This window comes from Dipteris shenzhenensis, chromosome 25, assembly GCF_047967505.1.
Source record: "Dipteris shenzhenensis isolate YYH24624 ecotype China chromosome 25, Dip_SZ_1.0, whole genome shotgun sequence".
Classification (NCBI taxonomy): domain Eukaryota; kingdom Viridiplantae; phylum Streptophyta; class Polypodiopsida; order Gleicheniales; family Dipteridaceae; genus Dipteris; species Dipteris shenzhenensis.
In genome coordinates this window covers 14,675,578-14,693,989 of record NC_141620.1, presented here as the reverse complement: position 1 = coordinate 14,693,989, position 18,412 = coordinate 14,675,578, and the positions used below count along the sequence as shown (strand labels likewise).

General features: G+C 41.3%; 1 protein-coding gene across 2 annotated transcripts; it reads left to right on the top strand.

The window, feature by feature from the left end:
- Positions 1-6,346: 6,346 nt before the first annotated feature.
- Positions 6,347-15,874, top strand: LOC147885487 (vacuolar-sorting receptor 3-like). Of its 2 annotated transcripts, none has more exons than XM_087396393.1 (14): positions 6,347-6,589; positions 7,048-7,390; positions 7,493-8,188; positions 8,301-8,389; positions 8,495-8,564; positions 8,674-8,757; positions 8,845-8,921; positions 9,028-9,109; positions 14,308-14,390; positions 14,479-14,545; positions 14,682-14,815; positions 14,929-15,033; positions 15,139-15,233; positions 15,345-15,874. In XM_087396393.1, coding segments are annotated over exons 2-14 (1,884 nt in total). In that variant the 5' UTR covers positions 6,347-6,589; positions 7,048-7,089; the 3' UTR covers positions 15,346-15,874. The 2 variants fall into 2 exon arrangements, with proteins under 2 accessions (XP_087252519.1, XP_087252518.1); XM_087396392.1 differs by having other exon boundaries at positions 6,348-6,589; positions 15,139-15,238.
- The last annotated feature ends 2,538 nt before the right edge of the window (positions 15,875-18,412 follow it).

Here is an 18,412-nt window from a genome sequence, read left to right as displayed (position 1 = left end):
AATCAATAAATTAAATCTATATGTTAATCAAAACTTATATAATCCTAGGTGGAGGTAAAATTTATTTAATTCTTGGGTGGAGATCAACCAAAAAGGAGATATTAGGAAATGAAACACTTATTCTAACTTCTAAGTCAACAAAATTCAAAAGGGGAAAGAAAGAAAGGTAAAAATCATATCCTAATGCAACACTTTGTATATCATGCTTAAAAAAACGTGCATAAGATTGAGTAAAGGAATTAAGTAGTATAACAACTATATGACTTGAGATTACATTTAGGCCAACCATTTGATCCAAAATGCTTCGATATGATACATATTATCTTGTAAATTGAGAAAACCATTATCTATTAGATTCTATAGATATATGTCACATACACTTTTTATTTTTTGTATAGGTAAGTTTTAAATTCATGTTCATGAACTCCCATATGTTTTTATGTAATGAAAACCTAACAAGAACAAGAAAATGCAATAAAAATGGAATGGAGTCTATATGAAGCCTTAAATGCAAGAATGATCATATGCCATTATTATAGCACTCACGGCTAGTCTTAATACATGAGTGCTACATTAAGTACATACAAGCTTTTTTAATTCAATAATCTAAAACGTTATAAATTAACACACAAGATTTAATGCAATGAAAACAAAGCAAGAAAGAATAGTAAACTTAGGTAGTCACAAGTTCTTTCAATAAACTAGGGATTTAACCTCATTTTAAGTGTTATAGATTAAAAAAAATGCAAAATTGACATCAAATTGAGTTTACTTGTAGCTCAAGTCTTATGCATGATTTTCTTTTATATGAAAAGTGGATCTGAACTCATTTAGAATTACATAGAAAAAAATGGAGTAGAACTCATGGAGCAAATTTTTAAATCCCTCAACTTATTTTTCTAATAACTGTAACTCATGATAAAATAACTTACATGTAATCCGTAGCTTCCATGTAGTCCTTGACTCATTGGTAAAATGTATTTTTCTTTGGTTTTTCATCATGGCCTTAATTAATCTCCATATGAGATCCCTCTTGAGAGTGTTCCAACATAGCACTAGCTCAATCAAAACTATTTCTCAACTTAAAGTCAATAAAATTTATTTGAATGTGAATGATAAAGGCATATGAGAATCATTGGATATTTTTATGTGACCAAAGGATTTCATGGAAAGAAAGAATTAAAATGTTAAATTCATGTAGGCATGCGTGCACATATGCTAGTGTGGAGGTGTGTGTGCTCATGTCTATATGCATGCACATGCAATTGTATGGGCACATGCGTGTGCATGTAGGTACACACAAGCAGGTTTGGTGTGCATGTATGTGGGTGCATTTGCATGTGTGCACGAGTGAGTGAGTGCGTTTGCATGCATGCACATGTGAGTGAGTTAGTGAGTGAGTGAGTGTGTGTGTGTGTGTGTGTGCACATGCGCTTGCATGTGTGCATGGGGGTGTGTGTGTGCACGTGCAAACGTGCACATGTGTGATTGTGTGTGTGTGTGCGTGCATTCACATGTGTGTGTGTGTGTGTGTGTGTGTAAGATATTGATTTTACCCCAAAAAAAGGGTGTGTGGGTGCGCACGTGTGTTTGTGCACGTGTGAGAGCATGCATGCATATGCATGCACACATGCGCATGAGTGTGTCTGTGCATGTGTGTGTGTGTGCACGTGTGCACGCATGCTTATTTGTCTATGTGCATGCGTGCGCATACACACACACACATGTGTGTGTGTGCGTGTGCATGCGCACGTGTGCATATGCATGTGCTACGCATGAATGCATGAATGCATATACAAGCAAGTATTGGGGGGAGGAGCGTGCGCATGCACCTATTTGTAACTTTCAAGTAATTACCAAGAGGTGCAAAGACATTAAATACACATGAGCATATTAAGAGTTAAAGATGTGTGGTATAGTAACTATTATCTAGATGCTTGCATGCATGTGCACACAAGCATATTTGCATGTGTGCCAGGCTCATTTTGCATACATGTTTGTGTGTGCAATTGATGGCATTGCATATTTTGAGATTGTAATGCCAAACATCTAAGCTATTCCTCTTATCCTCATTATAATGTTGACATGTTCTTTCATGCCATAAATGTAATGACTTTGGAGATTTTACTAGTGACACCAAGAATTATATACCTATTGTCTAGGTTTAGAGAGAGAGAGAGAGAGAGAGAGAGAGAGAGAGAGAGAGTCTATTAACGTCCACAGAAGACCAATAGGTCTATGGGACAACCCCAAAAAAAAAACCTCTCTAGTACATCTGCTTAGGGAGGGCACATGGCAACTCCCAGAGAGTACGAAGAGCAGCTCCAATTATTTAGAGTACCTATGTTATAGCTTGAAAAACATAATGAGCCATACATCAGTTTAATACTGAGAGTCTTTTGGCTTAGATTTAAACTCCTTAATGATTGATATGCCTCCATGATGTATTGCCCATTTTCCATCCTTCCTAGCAGCCTTGATCTTAGCTGATTCCGTTGAGCTCGTATAAATTCCTATCCATATCTTAGTCCCTTTCAATTTATAAGATTGTCAGAGAAGCTTGATACATAGATCGCGTGAGTTGAGCGTAATGATAGCATGACCTTGAGACTATGAGATTTGAGTTCATCATCATCATCCTTGTCAACCGTCCAATCAATGTTAGGCATGGCTGCTTTGACATGTGCTATAGTGTCACTAAAAGAGTCCTCTTCTTTATACCATCCTTCACAAAGTCCCCCTATTCTTATCTTCAAAGCATTATCACGTCTAGCTGTGTGATCTTTAATCTCTTCCTAAATATCAACATTATTTACTTTGGTATCAAACTCCACAATCACTTCCTTCTCAGTCGTCTGTACTTCAGTGTGAACTAGATCTTTAACTGTAGAGACTAGCTAGGGGGTAGGGGGGAAGCCTTGCAAGACTTTAGGACCTCATCAATTATTGTCTGCTTGCCAGGTCCTTAAGAACTTAAATTCTAGCTATTGCATCTGCCAGTTGCATTTATAACTCTGTTACCTGCCGCCATAGATAAAAACTATGTTCATGGTGCCTAATTATGGGTTGATCTAGACCTCCTTGTACGTATGTGTGCACATAGAGAGAGTGTGTCTTGGTTATGGCATATCGGGCCGGTGCATATGGAGAGGGTGTCATTGCTACAATTGTGGCATATCATGCCTTGCTAGCTGAGTTCGAGGAGAGGCTCGGTCATTCCTGTATGCTACTACCCCAGGCGAAACTAACCCCCTGGCTGGGCTAGGGGTTCAGCCCAGCTAGGGGTTAGAGGGCTCCAAGAACTATTAGTTGCTGCAACCTGTTAGGTGTATGAAGGACTAATGGTACGGGCTAAACGAAAATTTGACGGGGGATGTACAGAGGTTTGATGGGGGATGTACAGAGGTCTGACGGGGATGTATGGAGCTCTAACGGGGATGTATGACGGTGTGACGGGGGGTGTACGAGCTGAAGTGATAAAGGGTATGGAGGATTAAGGAGGGTGTACGGGGATGTACGGAGGACTAAGGAGCGTGTACGAAAGGTCGAACATGAGTTGACAAAGGGCATACGGGAGGGTGTACGAAGAGTGGGGCATACAAGAGGGCTAATGCGGGGCATGCAGGGGGGGAGAGAGAGAGAGAGAGAGAGAGAGAGAGAGAGAGAGAGATACTAAACGATAACTAGATATAGTTGACATAACTCATGGAATCATTTTGATTTTGGAAGATTAGGCTAGATGTTGTTTTTCATGAGCTACGAAGACAATGGTCATTAACTAAAAGTTGTGCAAGGAGGGATAAATTCAAGTCCTTTATGTTTAGAAAGAGATTTTCTTGTTTGATATCCATCTCTTTTAAAAAAGCTTTGAGGGAGCCAAGGTGGAAAGGAAAGTACAAGATCCTAATCTACAAATGATAATTTACATGGAGGGAAATATGGTGACCACATAGTCACCTATTAAACAACCCATGAAAAAAGGATGTTTTTCTAAAATAGTTGGTTAATGTTTTTTGAAAAGGAAAAAGTAGTCTTCAAGCATCTACACATTGCACCTTTTCATCTTCTCTCCAAAATAATTAGTATACTTCTATGTTTTTAGGATGTGAGGCTCATATTTGTTTGCGAAAGGCAAAAATGATGTAGAAACACTAGAGGATTGGACCAAGATCATGACAAGAAACAAAACTAAGGTGGCGTGTCTCATACAAGTGACTTGTCAATAAGAAAAAGTAGCCATGTAGAGGGATGTACATAATGAATTCATATGTTAGAATGTCTTTGTCTCCCCAAGGCAGGTCACCTAACTTATTGGCCTTGGAAGGCAAGATACAACAAAGCCAAATCTAAGAGGAAGGAAGAAGAGCAAGTTAAAAAGAACAAATAGTTGGTGGGGTTGGGGGGGGGGGGGAAAGAGAGAGAGAGGGAAGAATGAGGAGGTGAAGGTCAAGGGAAGTGGGGCAGGCTTGGCCTTTGAGTGATTGAGATGCTAGATGGTAACAAGCATCGATGAATTTGAGCAAGGTGACGACGATGGTAGACGTAATCTTCTTTTTGGGTAGACGTAAAATTATGTGCATGTGAGTGCAAATGTAATGAAAAAGAAGACGTTGGGGGTTAGAGAGTCACGTTCCAAGAAAGGAGTCTGTTGCATAGCTTAGATCTAATCTAGGAGGAGAGTTGACAAATTTTTTATGGGGAGGGAAATCAAAGTTCTAGGCTGCTACAATGGAGGGAACGTGGGGAGGACGGCTCTAGAGGATGAAGAGATGAGGCAGGTCATATGCATCTAGGGTAAGAGTGGGTTCCCATGCTCTACAAAATGGATGAATTTGAGGCGGGCTATTTGCTTCCCATGTATTTGGATAACCCTCCTTCACATGTCGAGGACCCTACACCAAAGATTCTAGAGGGTAGAGGACTAACCCGTGGCGTATTGTGCTTTTCTTGATGTTCTCAAATCGTTTTTAGCACTCCTTTGCTAGGGTCATGCTTTAGTGGGGATTTCGAAGTCGCTAAGTGTGCTTCCCCATGTGTTTTGCTTTTAAAAATATTTCTTACTTGTGCTTTTATATTTTTCTTATAGTTTACTTATTTTAAAATGAATTTTAAAGTTCTCCTATGTTTAGAACCCAAGTGGTCGATCACCAAGGGTTTGACGTACTCAAATCTGAGCGACGTGTGTAAGTTGTAGCATTTTGTTTTGTCTAGTTACTCTCTCTCTCTCTCTCTCTCTCTCTCTCTCTCTCTCTCTCTCTCTCTCTCTCTCTCTCCCGTCCGTTTTGTATAAAGATCGTGTACAAGCATGTAGATGCTATAGAAGTAAGCACAATCCCTTTTTGGGTGGATATGTGTCCTTTTTGAATGGAATCTTTGGCAAGATGAGGGGAAAACACTAGAAACTATGAGTTGAAGGTCAAGATGAGGGAGAAATACCATCTTTGTTGAAGGAAGCACAAGTTGAAGTTAGGTGTTGCATTAATACATCAAAGTGAAGGCTCCCCGAGCTTTCATTGTTGCATTGATCTCATAAGTAGGGCATTGATGCAAGTTGCTCCAGGGTCTTCTCTAAAGCATAAAAAAGCTACAGGGCGGCATGCATGATGTTTCTTTTGGCATGGCGGCAAGGGAGTGTCTTGGTGCTAAACATTGAGTGCCTTACCAAGGATAAGGGTCAAGGTTAGTGATTGGAGGCCTCTTACAAAAAATCTATAAAAAGCATTGACTCTGTCTAACACACACACACACACACACACAAACACACACCACACACTCACTACCCAAGATCTTGTGATAGAGGCACACGTGTAACATAAGAATCGTTGTGTGACTATATTTGTATGCAACATGTCACTGATTGTGTCCAAATATAGGCCACGTTAGTGTTGTGCACACCCCCTGAGGGTGGGTTCACACCACCCACTTGCCATCCTCCAAAAGGTGGTGTGAACGGTGGTTGTCCTAGTTGGTCCAATAGCCACCCACTCTATGGCCAACTCTTCCAACTGCTACATGATAGATTGGCCCATTTCATCTCGTCCAACCGCTGCACCAATCTCAAGGCGGTGACATGAATCAGCATCTTGATGATCGTGGGGTGGATGCAAACGGATTGCATAGTCAGGTAAGGTCTGGGCAGGAGAGGGTAATGAAGAACCAGGCAATCGGATTGCATGTGTCCCTAACGTCCAGCAAGCTTCTGGCATGCATGTGCCGGTGATGCTAATAACGAGAGCGGGGAAGTCTCGCATGTCGCTCTCAAACACTTATGGTTTTTTTTTTTTTTTTTTTTTTGAAAGGGCAAACACACACACACATTTCCCCATACCCACGTACTCAACACGCTCAGGCTTGACTTGTGTGGAAATGTACCCTTAGGCTTGACTCTGTTAAATCCAGAGATCCTGCAATTGCCAAGCTCCTTGGCTATGGCGGAACAAGCTCAAGCTCTGGCTATGGCGGATCAGCCTCTGCTTTCTTGATCCCCTTCCCTCCCCTCAATCAATTCCTTATTCCTTTCCTCCCTCCTCCCATCTTTTCTCCCCCTCCAATCGATCGTCCACCTCCTTCATCATCCGCAGGCGCACAGGTTCTTCCTCTTTCCCCCTTTTGCTTCCTCCTCCTTTCCCGAAATCCGTTTGGATATGTTCGATCCGGTAAGCTGAATTTTTCCCGCGTCTCCCGCTCTCCAGCGAGCTGCTGGATGCTGAATTTGCTGGAATCGTTGGCTCAGCTTGCACGCCCCGCCTCTGCATGAATTGTGTTTCTGTTGCTTGCCGAAATCTAACCTTTGACCGCTTTTGCAATCGGTGCGCCATTTTTAGCGTTGTATTTATAGACAGCATACCTGCGTGGATCCGAAAAGCGCCTTGTTTTCTCTTAAATTTTGTTGCGGGATCAATCAGTAGGCCTGTTTGATTCCATCGCGTAGTTAGGTTCCACCTATCATCGTTCCTAAGAAGTAGATAGATGCATACGCCTTTTCCGTTCGGTAAGATTTTGCAAATTTCATATTCAAAGAGCCTCTTTTCACTGTGATTCTTGCAGCAATTTGCTTTGCGTCGTTAACTGCATACCCCTTCAGTCACCATGGGAACTTCTGATCTCCGCATGGGCGTTTGCATGATCTGCATCCTGATCGGATTACCTCTAGTTTGGGGACGATTCGTTGTGGAAAGGAACAGCGTTACCGTTTCCTCTCCCGCCGCTATTAAGGGTACTTATGATAGTGCTATCGGGAATTTTGGTGTGCCGCAATACGGAGGTACTTTGGGTGGAACTGTTGTCTATCCAACGGAGAATTCCAAATTCTGCAACGAGTTCGGGGCCTCGGACAAGTTTAGGTCTAAGCCAGGCAGCCTCCCCCAAGTTGTGTTGGCAGACAGGGGAGGTAATCTTTCGGGGCCTTTCATTCAAATCTTTTGATCGACTAGTAGAGGAACTCTACGTTTCTTTCAGTCGGAATTTAAAGCTTTTTAGCCTTGTCCTGCAGATTGCTATTTTGCATTGAAGGTGTGGAACGCACAAAAAGCTGGAGCAGCGGCTGTTCTTGTGGCCGACGACAGAGACGAAAATCTGATCACTATGGACTCTCCAATGGAGGACGAGGCCGCACAGAAATACTTGCAAAACATTACCATTCCTTCAGCACTTATAGAGAAAAGTTTTGGCGATAAGCTGAGAACATCAATTCAAGACAAGGAGATGGTAAACTGCAAACTAGATTGGAGAGAATCAGTCCCACATCCTGATGATCGCGTAGAGTACGAATTCTGGACCAACAGTAACGATGAGTGTGGTGCGAAGTGTGATTCCCAGATAGAATTTGTAAAGAGTTTCAAAGCAGCAGCGCAGCTACTTGAACAGGGCGGTTACACACTTTTTACTCCACATTACATTACATGGTATTGCCCTGATGCGTTTGTCACAAGCAGGCAATGCAAATCCCAATGCATTAACAACGGCAGATATTGTGCACCGGATCCAGAGCAAGATTTCAACCGGGGCTATGACGGCAAGGATGTTGTTTTAGAGAACTTGCGAGAGCTTTGTGTCCATAGGGTCGCAAATGAAACTCTCAAGAGACCTTGGCTTTGGTGGGACTACGTAACTGACTTTCAAATCAGGTGTCCCATGGGCGAGAAAAAGTACACTAAAGATTGTGCTGAGCAAGTGATTAATTCTCTTGGTGCGCCCAATATTACACATCCTATGGAAAAGCACGAGATCAGTAATTGGCCTATATGCTTTTTACTTTTGAATGCAGAAAGTTTAATATGGATTGGGGTGATGTCGTGCAGGACTAGATGTAAAGAAGGTTCAAGAATGCATGGGTGATGCAGAGGCGGACACTGAGAATGCAATTTTGAAAGGAGAGCAATTGGCTCAGGTTTTTATTTGCTGTGTGCTCTAGATGATCTTGTATGTGCGATAAGTATTTTATGTGTTTCTTTCATGGTCTCTGCGGAAGCCAATTGTTTTACTTTGTATCCAGATCGGTCAAGGTTCCCGTGGAGATGTTACTATGTTGCCTACCCTGATTATCAACAACGTACAATATCGAGGTATGAGTGGATTGTTAGCTATCCTGTCATACATCAAAGTCTAATAAGGTGACATTTAAAATAGTAAGTGCTCGTATGTAAATAGAATGCTGGCTTGATGTTATTTCAGGCAAACTAGACAAAGGAGCTGTTTTGAAGGCAGTATGTGCAGGCTTTGAAGAAACAACTGAGCCAGCAGTCTGTCTGACTTCAGGTCAGTTCCAATATGGTGTATGATTAACACCAGATTTGTGTCTTTTGTTGGAGTAATTACTGAGAGGATGGTTTGATTGTGTTTCAGACATGGAAACAAATGAGTGTTTGACCAACAATGGTGGATGTTGGCAAAACACGAAGGCAAATATAACTGCCTGCAAGGTCCTACTTGCTGACGTGATTGCCTTTTGCTTTGATGCACGTGCCTTTTCTAGTGACCCAATTCACGAAGTGGTATTAAAGTGTCGTGAGAATATTTCTTTTGCAGGACACATTTAGGGGAAGAGTTTGTGAGTGTCCGCTTGTAAATGGCGTTCAATTTCAGGGAGATGGCTATACTTCTTGTGAGGGTAAGACTTCCTTTTCATATGTGGGGGTATATGTACATGCTTTTTCTCTAAGGAGATATCATATGTAGGAGAACTGTGTTGCATATTTTTATTCTTCATATGAGGGCTCACGTTTTTCCATGCTCCTCGTGCTTGCTTGCTGTTCGTATCTTACACAATTTGTACTCCAATCCTCTCTCTACACATTCACTGATGAAGGGGTTGGTATCTTCTCCAGAGTGAAGTCATGGTTTAGATAGTGCTTGGCCTGTTGAAGATTGTCTGGTAGATAGACTTTGTGTGCTGTTAACAATTTTCCATTTACTCATAATTTGTCGAAAGTTGGTTACAAACTTGCTTCTTTCCTTTGTTCTTTTGCTTCCTCTATAAAAAAATTTAATTTGTAAGATTGGGTATATTCTAGTTTTATGAAGGTATATATATTTGTGTGGCGTGAACAGTTTTCCAGATAGAGATTTTAAGATGACTTAAAAGTATCCAGATTCCAAGGTATTACACTAGGCCTTTAATGGAAAAGATTTGAGTTTATATACACATACATATACATATGGACATACATACATACATATGTATGTAATTTGTAAAATGCATCCTGTTCAAACGTTCTCGTCACTTCACTGAACGGTTCTACGTGTGAGGGTTTGACTAGAATCTGTTTATGTTTTTCCTTTTCCCCTTTGTTAGATTGTTCCTTACCCTAGCATGTGCCTAACATTGCTAAATTTGTCTGTGCTCATTGCATTGTGGCATGCATGCACTTCTTCGTAAGCTGCTGTTTGAGTGGCTTGTGCATGCTCTCCCTCTAAGTTGTCAACATCAAGGAAGAAGAATAGGGAGTTCTCAACGTTAAGGAAGAGGATAGTTCCTTTTTGAAGTTATCAAACTCTTCTTTTACAGTAGAAGTCCCTTTTTTGGCACTTTACTTTTTCCCACATGGCATAGCTCCTTGTAGGGCTTGGCAACCAGCCATGATACTTTCAAGGATGTTGTGCTTAAGGGAAGTAAGAGAAGCAAAGGTGAGGACTTATTCGCTTTGATAAGAAGAATTTACAATATTGCTAGTTTCTTGTATTGCGGTACCATAGTAAAAGAGAGAATATGATGTTGATGCTTGATAGTTTTACGTAGATGTATGTATGGGATGTCAGGATATATGATTTGCAAAGGTTATCGGCTATTGTAGCAACATCGTTATGAGAATATGGATTTAGTTGTTAGTGATGCTATAAATCTCAGGTGTGATGATGCACTAGGTTCTGCATCTGATTAAGTGGTCCCTTTTGTCAAGTAAGAGCTTCTGCCTGTGCTGGAGAATTGGTATGAGGCTTCTTAGCAAGAGGCCCCGTGATGTCTGCTTATCAAAATTAGCCTTTTCAGACTTCTTGTTGCCAGCTCGGCAGTTCTTACGGCTATTTCTTTCGCTTAGGCTTTCCACTTTGTCCGGTAGACGAAGATCCTATCATAGACGTCCGCAAAGTGGATGGGCCGATCAATTGTCTCAAGCTTATTCCTTCTGATCGTGGTTTCTTATTCCTTCTGTCTCGTTCTGATACTCATTTGGTAGGCTACAGACAAACAATAAGCATGAAAATTAGGAGCTTGGTACCCTTTTGGAGCTTTTGAAAGCCACCAAATTCATCAGGAAGGCTTTGCTTTCAAATCTCGCCACCAACAAAAGCTTTCCTCGGAGATACATCTCAACAAGGGTAGCTCGAATATGATCCCCACCTGTTCAGCCATGAGCGAACATATTCCAGAGTACGCTCCTCCCCTATTTTGGGACAGGAGGAGAGCATACCATTATGCACCCTCTATCCTTCGTGAGTCTGTTGCAATTAGAGCTGTTGCATATTTTACCTTTGAGAGAACAGACCCTATAAAACTTGGCCATCTATTTACCTCTCGGCATATCTTGGTGCACTCGATCTGGCATCAAAGATGCCCATTGCGAGTTGTGCTTGGATTTGGTTTTCCCCCCTTGTGATGGCTATGAGGGTTCCTTCACCAGAAATCTACTCCATGATGCGACATAGGCTGGATCTTTTTGTAAGAGAAAGGATGCAAGTGAGGATGTGAAAGAGAATAGAATATCACAGCCTAATATGATGATGAGTGTAAGGGTTTACGCTTCGAGGCTAAGCATCATCTTTTGAGCGAGGCAGAGACGACATGCGAGTACCATCGTCTAGTACGCCTGAAGAAGCATGCGTTTGTTTGCCAAAACGAGGAGTTAATAAACATTTTGTTTAGTAACAACTCTAAAGCTTTTTGGCGGAAGTTCCTTGAGCGACAAAGCCCACACTCCCTCCCTAGGCATCCCATGAGCCCAAAAAACTACAGAACCATCGTGATTGGGCATGTCATGTCCAGGGTTTATGCATCAGTGCTTGACACAGAGAGCCGGTTTGCAGAGATGCAGGGGCTCAGGGACCGGCGGGCTTTTGGAGAGATATACAAACACTTAGAGGTGTCATTGGAAGCCAAGGCACGGAGGACCACACCAAGGCCCCATAGGCCCATATTTCCAACACTATCTTGAAGCACTATCTTTTGGGTGTGGATTTTACAGTCAAGACAGATCACCAAAGTCTCAAGTGTTTCTTGACCCAGACCAAGCTTTCAGAAAAGCACCTGAGGTGGCAAACTTTTTGTCCGTGTTCCACTTTCAGATTGTGCATACTCCAGGAGCACATAATAGAGTAGCAGATGCCCTATCGAGGAGGCCTCAAGTGAATAATATCACAATTGCCAAGACATTGAGGACATCAAAGAACTGTATTTACAAGACCGGATTTCGGAAGTCATGAATATTCGATGAGGCCAATCATCCACAAGTAATCCCTTAAAGGAGGGTATCTCATGAAAGATGATCACTCGTGCGTGACCCAAGATACATGGATGAAAGTTATAGTGGAGTCACATGCACCTCCTCCACCATGACTTGGGGAGGCTTCGTGGCTAGGAGGCAGGGGAGTGGGACACCCCATACTCGACTCTCCCTAGCCATGTGGCAGCATCTAGTGGTGATTGGCATTTTTTCCCAAAGATAGTTAAAGAATGACTTACAGCTAATAACACCTCATAAACCTGTAAAATGTCTTTCAGCATCACGGGCCACCATGTGACCATTTTGATGAAGAGCAGCTCCAACACACTCTCCACATGGATCACAATCCACATCAAATGGCTATGCAAGTCACGAACAATAAGGATTGGCTCGGTAGTTAACTTTTTCTTGAGTGTTAAAGTGGAGGTAACTCTCCTGGCATTGACTTTGAAAAACAATCTTTAGAAGCAACTAAAAGCTGAAAATTTTATTTATCTTGAGGATCCAATTCAGCTTTTTTCTCATTCTCTTTTACCCTAACAAAATCATGCAAGCTAAAACAGAAGATTTTATTACTTTTCTAAAAGAAACAATAGATACAACTCGAATAGTTTCTTCTCTTCCTTTAGCAAACAATCTGATGCTCACTGTTTGTATGACTGAAAACAAGTGTCATGAGATGCACTCCTGTCCTATGGAACCATGACATTCTCGTAACTACATCAAACTGATCTAATGGTGACACGAAAAAATCCTCCTGATCCACATAATTCTGAATATGGATCCTAAGCTTGCCAATAAGAGTCGTCACTGGTACTGATTGCCCCTAACTCTTATATCTTGATTCATAAACACAAAGCTAGGTCGTGTGAGACAAAGGTATCCGTCGCTTCAGGATCGACAAAATCAACACGTTCCGGTCTCTTACTTTACCCCATGAGAGAGAATGTTCTCTGGCCTCTGGATCAACTACTCTCCCTAGTATGTCAAGGACTCCTGCCGCCGAAGTCTTTGGCGGCTCTTTTGACTTTGTTTGCTATTTCGAGCCCTTGGACTTTTCTGGGCAGTTGGCAGCTAAATGTCCCTCTATCCTGCATCCGAAACACCTTCCTTCCTTTCGGAAGGTCTCGATTTGTTTTGGTGTAAACTTGGACTTGCCTTTGTAGGGCTTTTGTTCTTTTGGGCCCCCCCTCTCCTCTGCGAAGGTCTTTATTGCAATATAAATTTGTTTTACAAAAGGGCACATACTTCAGGCTACGTTTCTCCATTTGAGAAGCTTCAAAGCTTGCAGACTCAAAAAATGCTATTTCTCCTCTGCAGCTTAACACCCTTAATGACTAGACTTTTAATTGGCAGACCAAATTAATAGTCTGCTTATGAAGCTATCCTTGGCTTCAGAGCCCTCTTATTTGTCACAGGATGCTTTTCACGGCACAAATATTGGTACTGTTGCCGTCTAAAGGTCGTACATGCCATTGATTATTTTTCCTTCCCAAAATCACATGATATTTCTCCTTGCAACTTAACACCCTTAATGACTAGACTTTGAATTGGCAGACCAAATTAATAGTCTGCTTATGAAGATATCCTTGGTCCTTCAGAGCCCTCTTATTTGTCACACCAAAGGTCGCCCATGCCATTGATTATTTTTCCTCCCCAAAAATCACATGAAAGCTTACAAAGCAAATAGACTCTGGACTTATAAGGCAGCACGTGGCCATGGGCTAAACCAACAACTTACAAAAGGTGAAACTTGAAGGGGAAATTCATGAACAATGAAGTTATGAGCATTCACATAGATGTCAGAACATGAAATATATACATATATGATATTACACTCCAAGTCCGAAGTTCTAAAAGTTAACTGGTAATTGATATTCAAGATTTCAAAACTCAAATAAAGATGTATTCTGGAACATTTATGCAAGAGTACAAATTTCAAGTAAAGAGTCAACATGTCACATACATCATATCATGATGATTGAAGGTAAACTGTAAAGTGTAACGAAAACATATACCAATAGATAGAATAATGAAAATTAATATTTGAGTGTTGTTGTGCTCTTGTTTTTTCTTGGGGTCTTTTATTTCTTGGGGTACTTTAATGGTGCCATATAGCGAAGATTCTTACACTTTAGGGGTAAGGTACACGTGTTTATGCAAAGCATGGTATGTTAACTGCCTCCGACATTTTGTTAGGAAAAAGGTATTACAATTTGATGAGTTTGAAGAAAAGGTTTTTATATTTCAATTTGAGACTTAGAAGAAAGTGGGTTCTAAGTTCCCTCCCATAAACTTTATTGTGGAAGGTTCTTATTTTTCCTTAGAGTGAAAAGAATACTGTCTGACGTTAGATTTCCCCCCTTCTCAGCCACTGGAGTAGGACGATGTAAGATACAAAATGGAGGCTGCTGGCAAGAGACGAAAGATGGAAAGACATTTTCTGCATGTTCGGTTAGTGCTTTCCTAATCATAGAATGGTCGATGAGCCTTGTGGTCAACAAAAAAATAAATATTTAAACGTGTTCTTTTCAAAGTGCAGGATTCAAAGCAATCAGGGTGTGAATGTCCTCCAGGTTTTCATGGCAATGGTGTTGATTCCTGTGAAGGTATCCACCCTCTTGGGAACAACCTTACAGCTTTAATTTGTGGTCTGTGATATTGTAGATGTGTCGTTTTCCATACTTTTGTTCTTAGTCTTTTGTCTACTATTAATCCTGAGTATACTGTATATTCTCATACCAGACATAGATGAGTGCAAAGAAAAGACTGCCTGCCAATGCCCAGAATGTACCTGTAAAGATACATGGGGCAGCTATGAGTGCGAGTGCCAAGGGGATCTTCTGTACATGAGGGAGCATGATGCCTGTATAAGTAAGGTCACTTTTGATGTGTAAATTCTAAATTGGGTCTACTTTGGATTTGTTGCGCTTGTTTGTCCATCTCTTGAGATGGTAACTCTCTAGATTTGGTGGGGACACTGGCAGGTAAGAAGGAAGGAACATCCAGAATTGGATGGGTCATTTCAATCATAGTGTTAATGAGCTTGGCAGTTATTGCCATTGGTTCTTACCTTCTCTACAAATACAGGCTACGGGTATGAAAGGATTATACAAAAATCTCTATTTTATCTTATGATTTGGAGTGTAGCTCTCGAATATATATTTCTAGCTGGATACTAATATTTTCATTACTTATGCAGTCATATATGGATTCTGAAATTAGGGCTATCATGGCACAATACATGCCACTAGATAGTCAGAATGAAGTTCACAGTCATATGCAAGATGAGACCTAGTACAGTAAGTTCTTATACTGTTTATGCAATCTTCACATATGTAAAAAATGCTCAAGTTTGGGTTAAGATATTCAGCAATAATAAATGTGAATGTGTTTTGTGCATGACAGGATGTCTAATAGCACGCTCATGAGAGGTTTTATCAAGACTTGAAAAGTCGTAATATTTGATACACATGTCCGTTTGTTCGATGGAGCACTCTCAGCAGGACGATTATCTATCTGTGGTGGTATCTTTGCAAGAGTGAACGGATTGAACATTCTGTATATTACAAAAGGTGACTGGGAGGATGCAAAGTTAGTATGAATTTTAGGACAGAAATTCAAATCATCTCACATTTGAAGGTCAGTAGTAGTGCTTGGAGGTCTCTGAAGCGGCACGTTTGGCAGTATTTGGTGAGATGGTTTTGTGAAGGCAAATGAGTGTGAATGGGGTTTTATGGGCTCACACTCCCTGTGCAAATTCATTAACAAGCCTCCTGACTTTGTGTTCAAAGAGATCTTCTATTTATATAAATGGTAGTACCTGAATTTTGTGGTTACAGGGGTTTCTCTTACGAAACAAGCTCCAGGCTTTTAGCATATTTATGGTGGACAGTTGTCCTTCAAAATTTCCTGTTTGAAATGCAGTATTTTCCCGACATCAATAGTTACGATGGGGGCGTGCCTGGACTGATGCATTTATATGATATGCAGCATGAAAATAGGAATCAATTTACTGTATAATTAGCTGTCCTTCTTGAGGTATGATCTGGGGTGTCTTCATAAAGAATCCGCCTGCCACAAATCAGTAAAACTTTGTCATTAATAAAACAAGGTTTGCATATAGGTGGGCATGGTCCCAAAAACCACGGGGCATTGGGGAGCGGGTGAGGGTGAGTCACAGGGTTACAGATGGATATAAGTCTAAAATGCATTGGAGTGAGATTTTGTAGGACAAGGAAGATTTGAAAAGAGAACCTACAATGGTGCTCCCCTAGGCAAAAACTTGTAGTGATCTACAAGGGTGCTGGCAAGAGAGACCAGCTGCTTGTTGTCAGCCTACTTCTTAGGGGTCCAGCTTATGCCCAAGGTAAATAGCGAGTGCGGTGAATTGTAAACCAAGGGATTCCTTGATCTATGAGAATGTAGAAAATACCTGCAGGCCAAGCCTGTAGGAGTGTGGTGAGCCTTCATTACCTTGCTTCAGATTGAGCACAATGTATACTCTTGACATCATGCATCTGTACTGTTTCCCCACTCACAAAGATGTCGTCACTGTGTAAGACGATCTTGAACTAGATCCCTTTAGTCATCCATGAGGTCTTGTATACAATCGGAGGCTCTAAAGAATGTATGGGATCCTATGCTGAGTCCAATCCTTTCCAGCCTGGTGATGTAATCAGAGCATTGCTTAAAAAGATTTCAGTCGAGGAGATGCAAATTGTCGGCAGCTCCTTGTGCATAGCGTAAACCCGGCTTGTTGAGACTTTGGGATGCCTGTTTGGTCTTGGATTGCATGATGCCAAATGAGTGACACCCCTTCGTTGCATGAGCCTGCCTCTCTCATTTATCATAATAAAACATGTTTTAGTAGACCATTGTTAGATTTATTAGCACTGCCCTGCAGGCATTGCTCTCCTTACACTTTTCTTAAAAAGTGCCTCCAGTTATTTTAGGCCACCTCTTACACTTTCTATTCTGAGTGACATCTCTCTCTCTCTCTCTCTCTTTCCTCCCCCTTTCCTAAATCAACTCGTCCCTCTCTCTCTCTCTCCCTCTCTCTCTCTCTCTCCCTCTCACTCCCTCTCCCCAACTACCAAGATCTTGCTTGTGAGCTCATCAGCATGGTGGAATGGGAGTCTAAGCAAATGTGTACTACAAGACTGGAGTATGTCAATGATGTTAGTGCAGTGAAGACGAAAGAAAGGGATGCAATATGGACTGATCATAAAGATAAAGTCCTAGGATCAGATAAGAAGAACCAAAAAATGGGAGTTAGGAGAAGTCAACCTTATTGTTCGGAATGGCAGAGGAGAGGGTTCAGGAAGATGTGGAGGGAGACACTATAGTTTTGAAAGGAAGGGTGCTTGGAGGTAGCATGCAAAAGTTGCAGCGGTGAGCTAGTCACATAGGAAATAAGACTTTTGCAACATTTAGCACAAAGCAAGATATCTTTTGAGGTCAAAAAATTGGAACTAGAACATATGGGACCATCTATGAAATAGGTTGCTCTAGTTCCTTACAATAGAGGTGGTATGCTGGCAAGCAATACAAAGATAGTGCTAGTGCTCATAGATGAGAAGCACGAAGAGAGGTGGCATTGCAAACAGTACACCCCATTCTCATAAGAGTTATTGTTGCTACCATAGAAGAGCCCCTGTAGACCTCCAGCTACAATTTAATGAAGGGTTCTTCATGCATTATGTTGATGTGCACGTGAAGGGAGGAGCAAAGAAGAGGGAGCAAATGGAAGGAAAACTAGAGGATGCAATGAGGGGCTTAGGAGAATTAACTTTTTTGGTACCAATGTGCACCAACTTATCCATGCTCTCTTGGATGCACTAGCACGATTGCATCATGCCCAATGGTTCCACATAAACTTACACCTTGGCAACATCTTGCTCGATTTTACTCCAAATGTTGCATGTCATGTTGGAATCATTGATTGGGAAAGGGCACGAGATATTTTAAAGGGGTGTAGAAAGGCTTTCACAAAAATGAAGCAGTTGGAAGATGAGAGTTCAAAAGATTGGCAACAAGCGGATTTTGCATCTTGGAAAGCAAGGCCATGCTAAAAAATAATGGCTTGCACCACAGTTACAGGTTTTTGAAAGAAAGGGAGATAGAGTCCACAATCAAACATTTTTGCCCTTAGTTGGATTGTCAACAAAATGGTGTCATTTTTCCTTGATGCCTGTAAATTTCAGACTTTGGGTGGTCACATGCCTAACCAATCACTTTTGAGATAAATTTGACTCTTAGGCTTGTGGATTAGTAAATTAGAAATAAAAGGCAAATTCTTTGTATTGCTACTACGATGATGTAATAAAATCACATTTTGAGTCTCATTTTGAAGCCTCCTCAGAGGAGTCTAGCATTGTCATACATCATCTCATGTTACATCATCATGCATCACATCGTGTTATACCATCATGTTGCATCGTCATGCATCAAGTAACCATGCAACCCTCATCTTC

What these genes read in the sequence shown, in the direction of transcription:
- LOC147885487 (XM_087396393.1), top strand. Translation starts at nt 7,090, where the DNA reads ATGGGAACTTCTGATCTCCGCATGGGCGTTTGCATGATCTGCATCCTG. An exon ending in CAACAACGTACAATATCGAG is followed by an intron (nt 8,565 to 8,673) that starts GTATGAGTGGAT and finishes ATGTTATTTCAG; the next exon opens with GCAAACTAGACAAAGGAGCT. An exon ending in TGGCTATACTTCTTGTGAGG is followed by an intron (nt 9,110 to 14,307) that starts GTAAGACTTCCT and finishes CCCCCTTCTCAG; the next exon opens with CCACTGGAGTAGGACGATGT.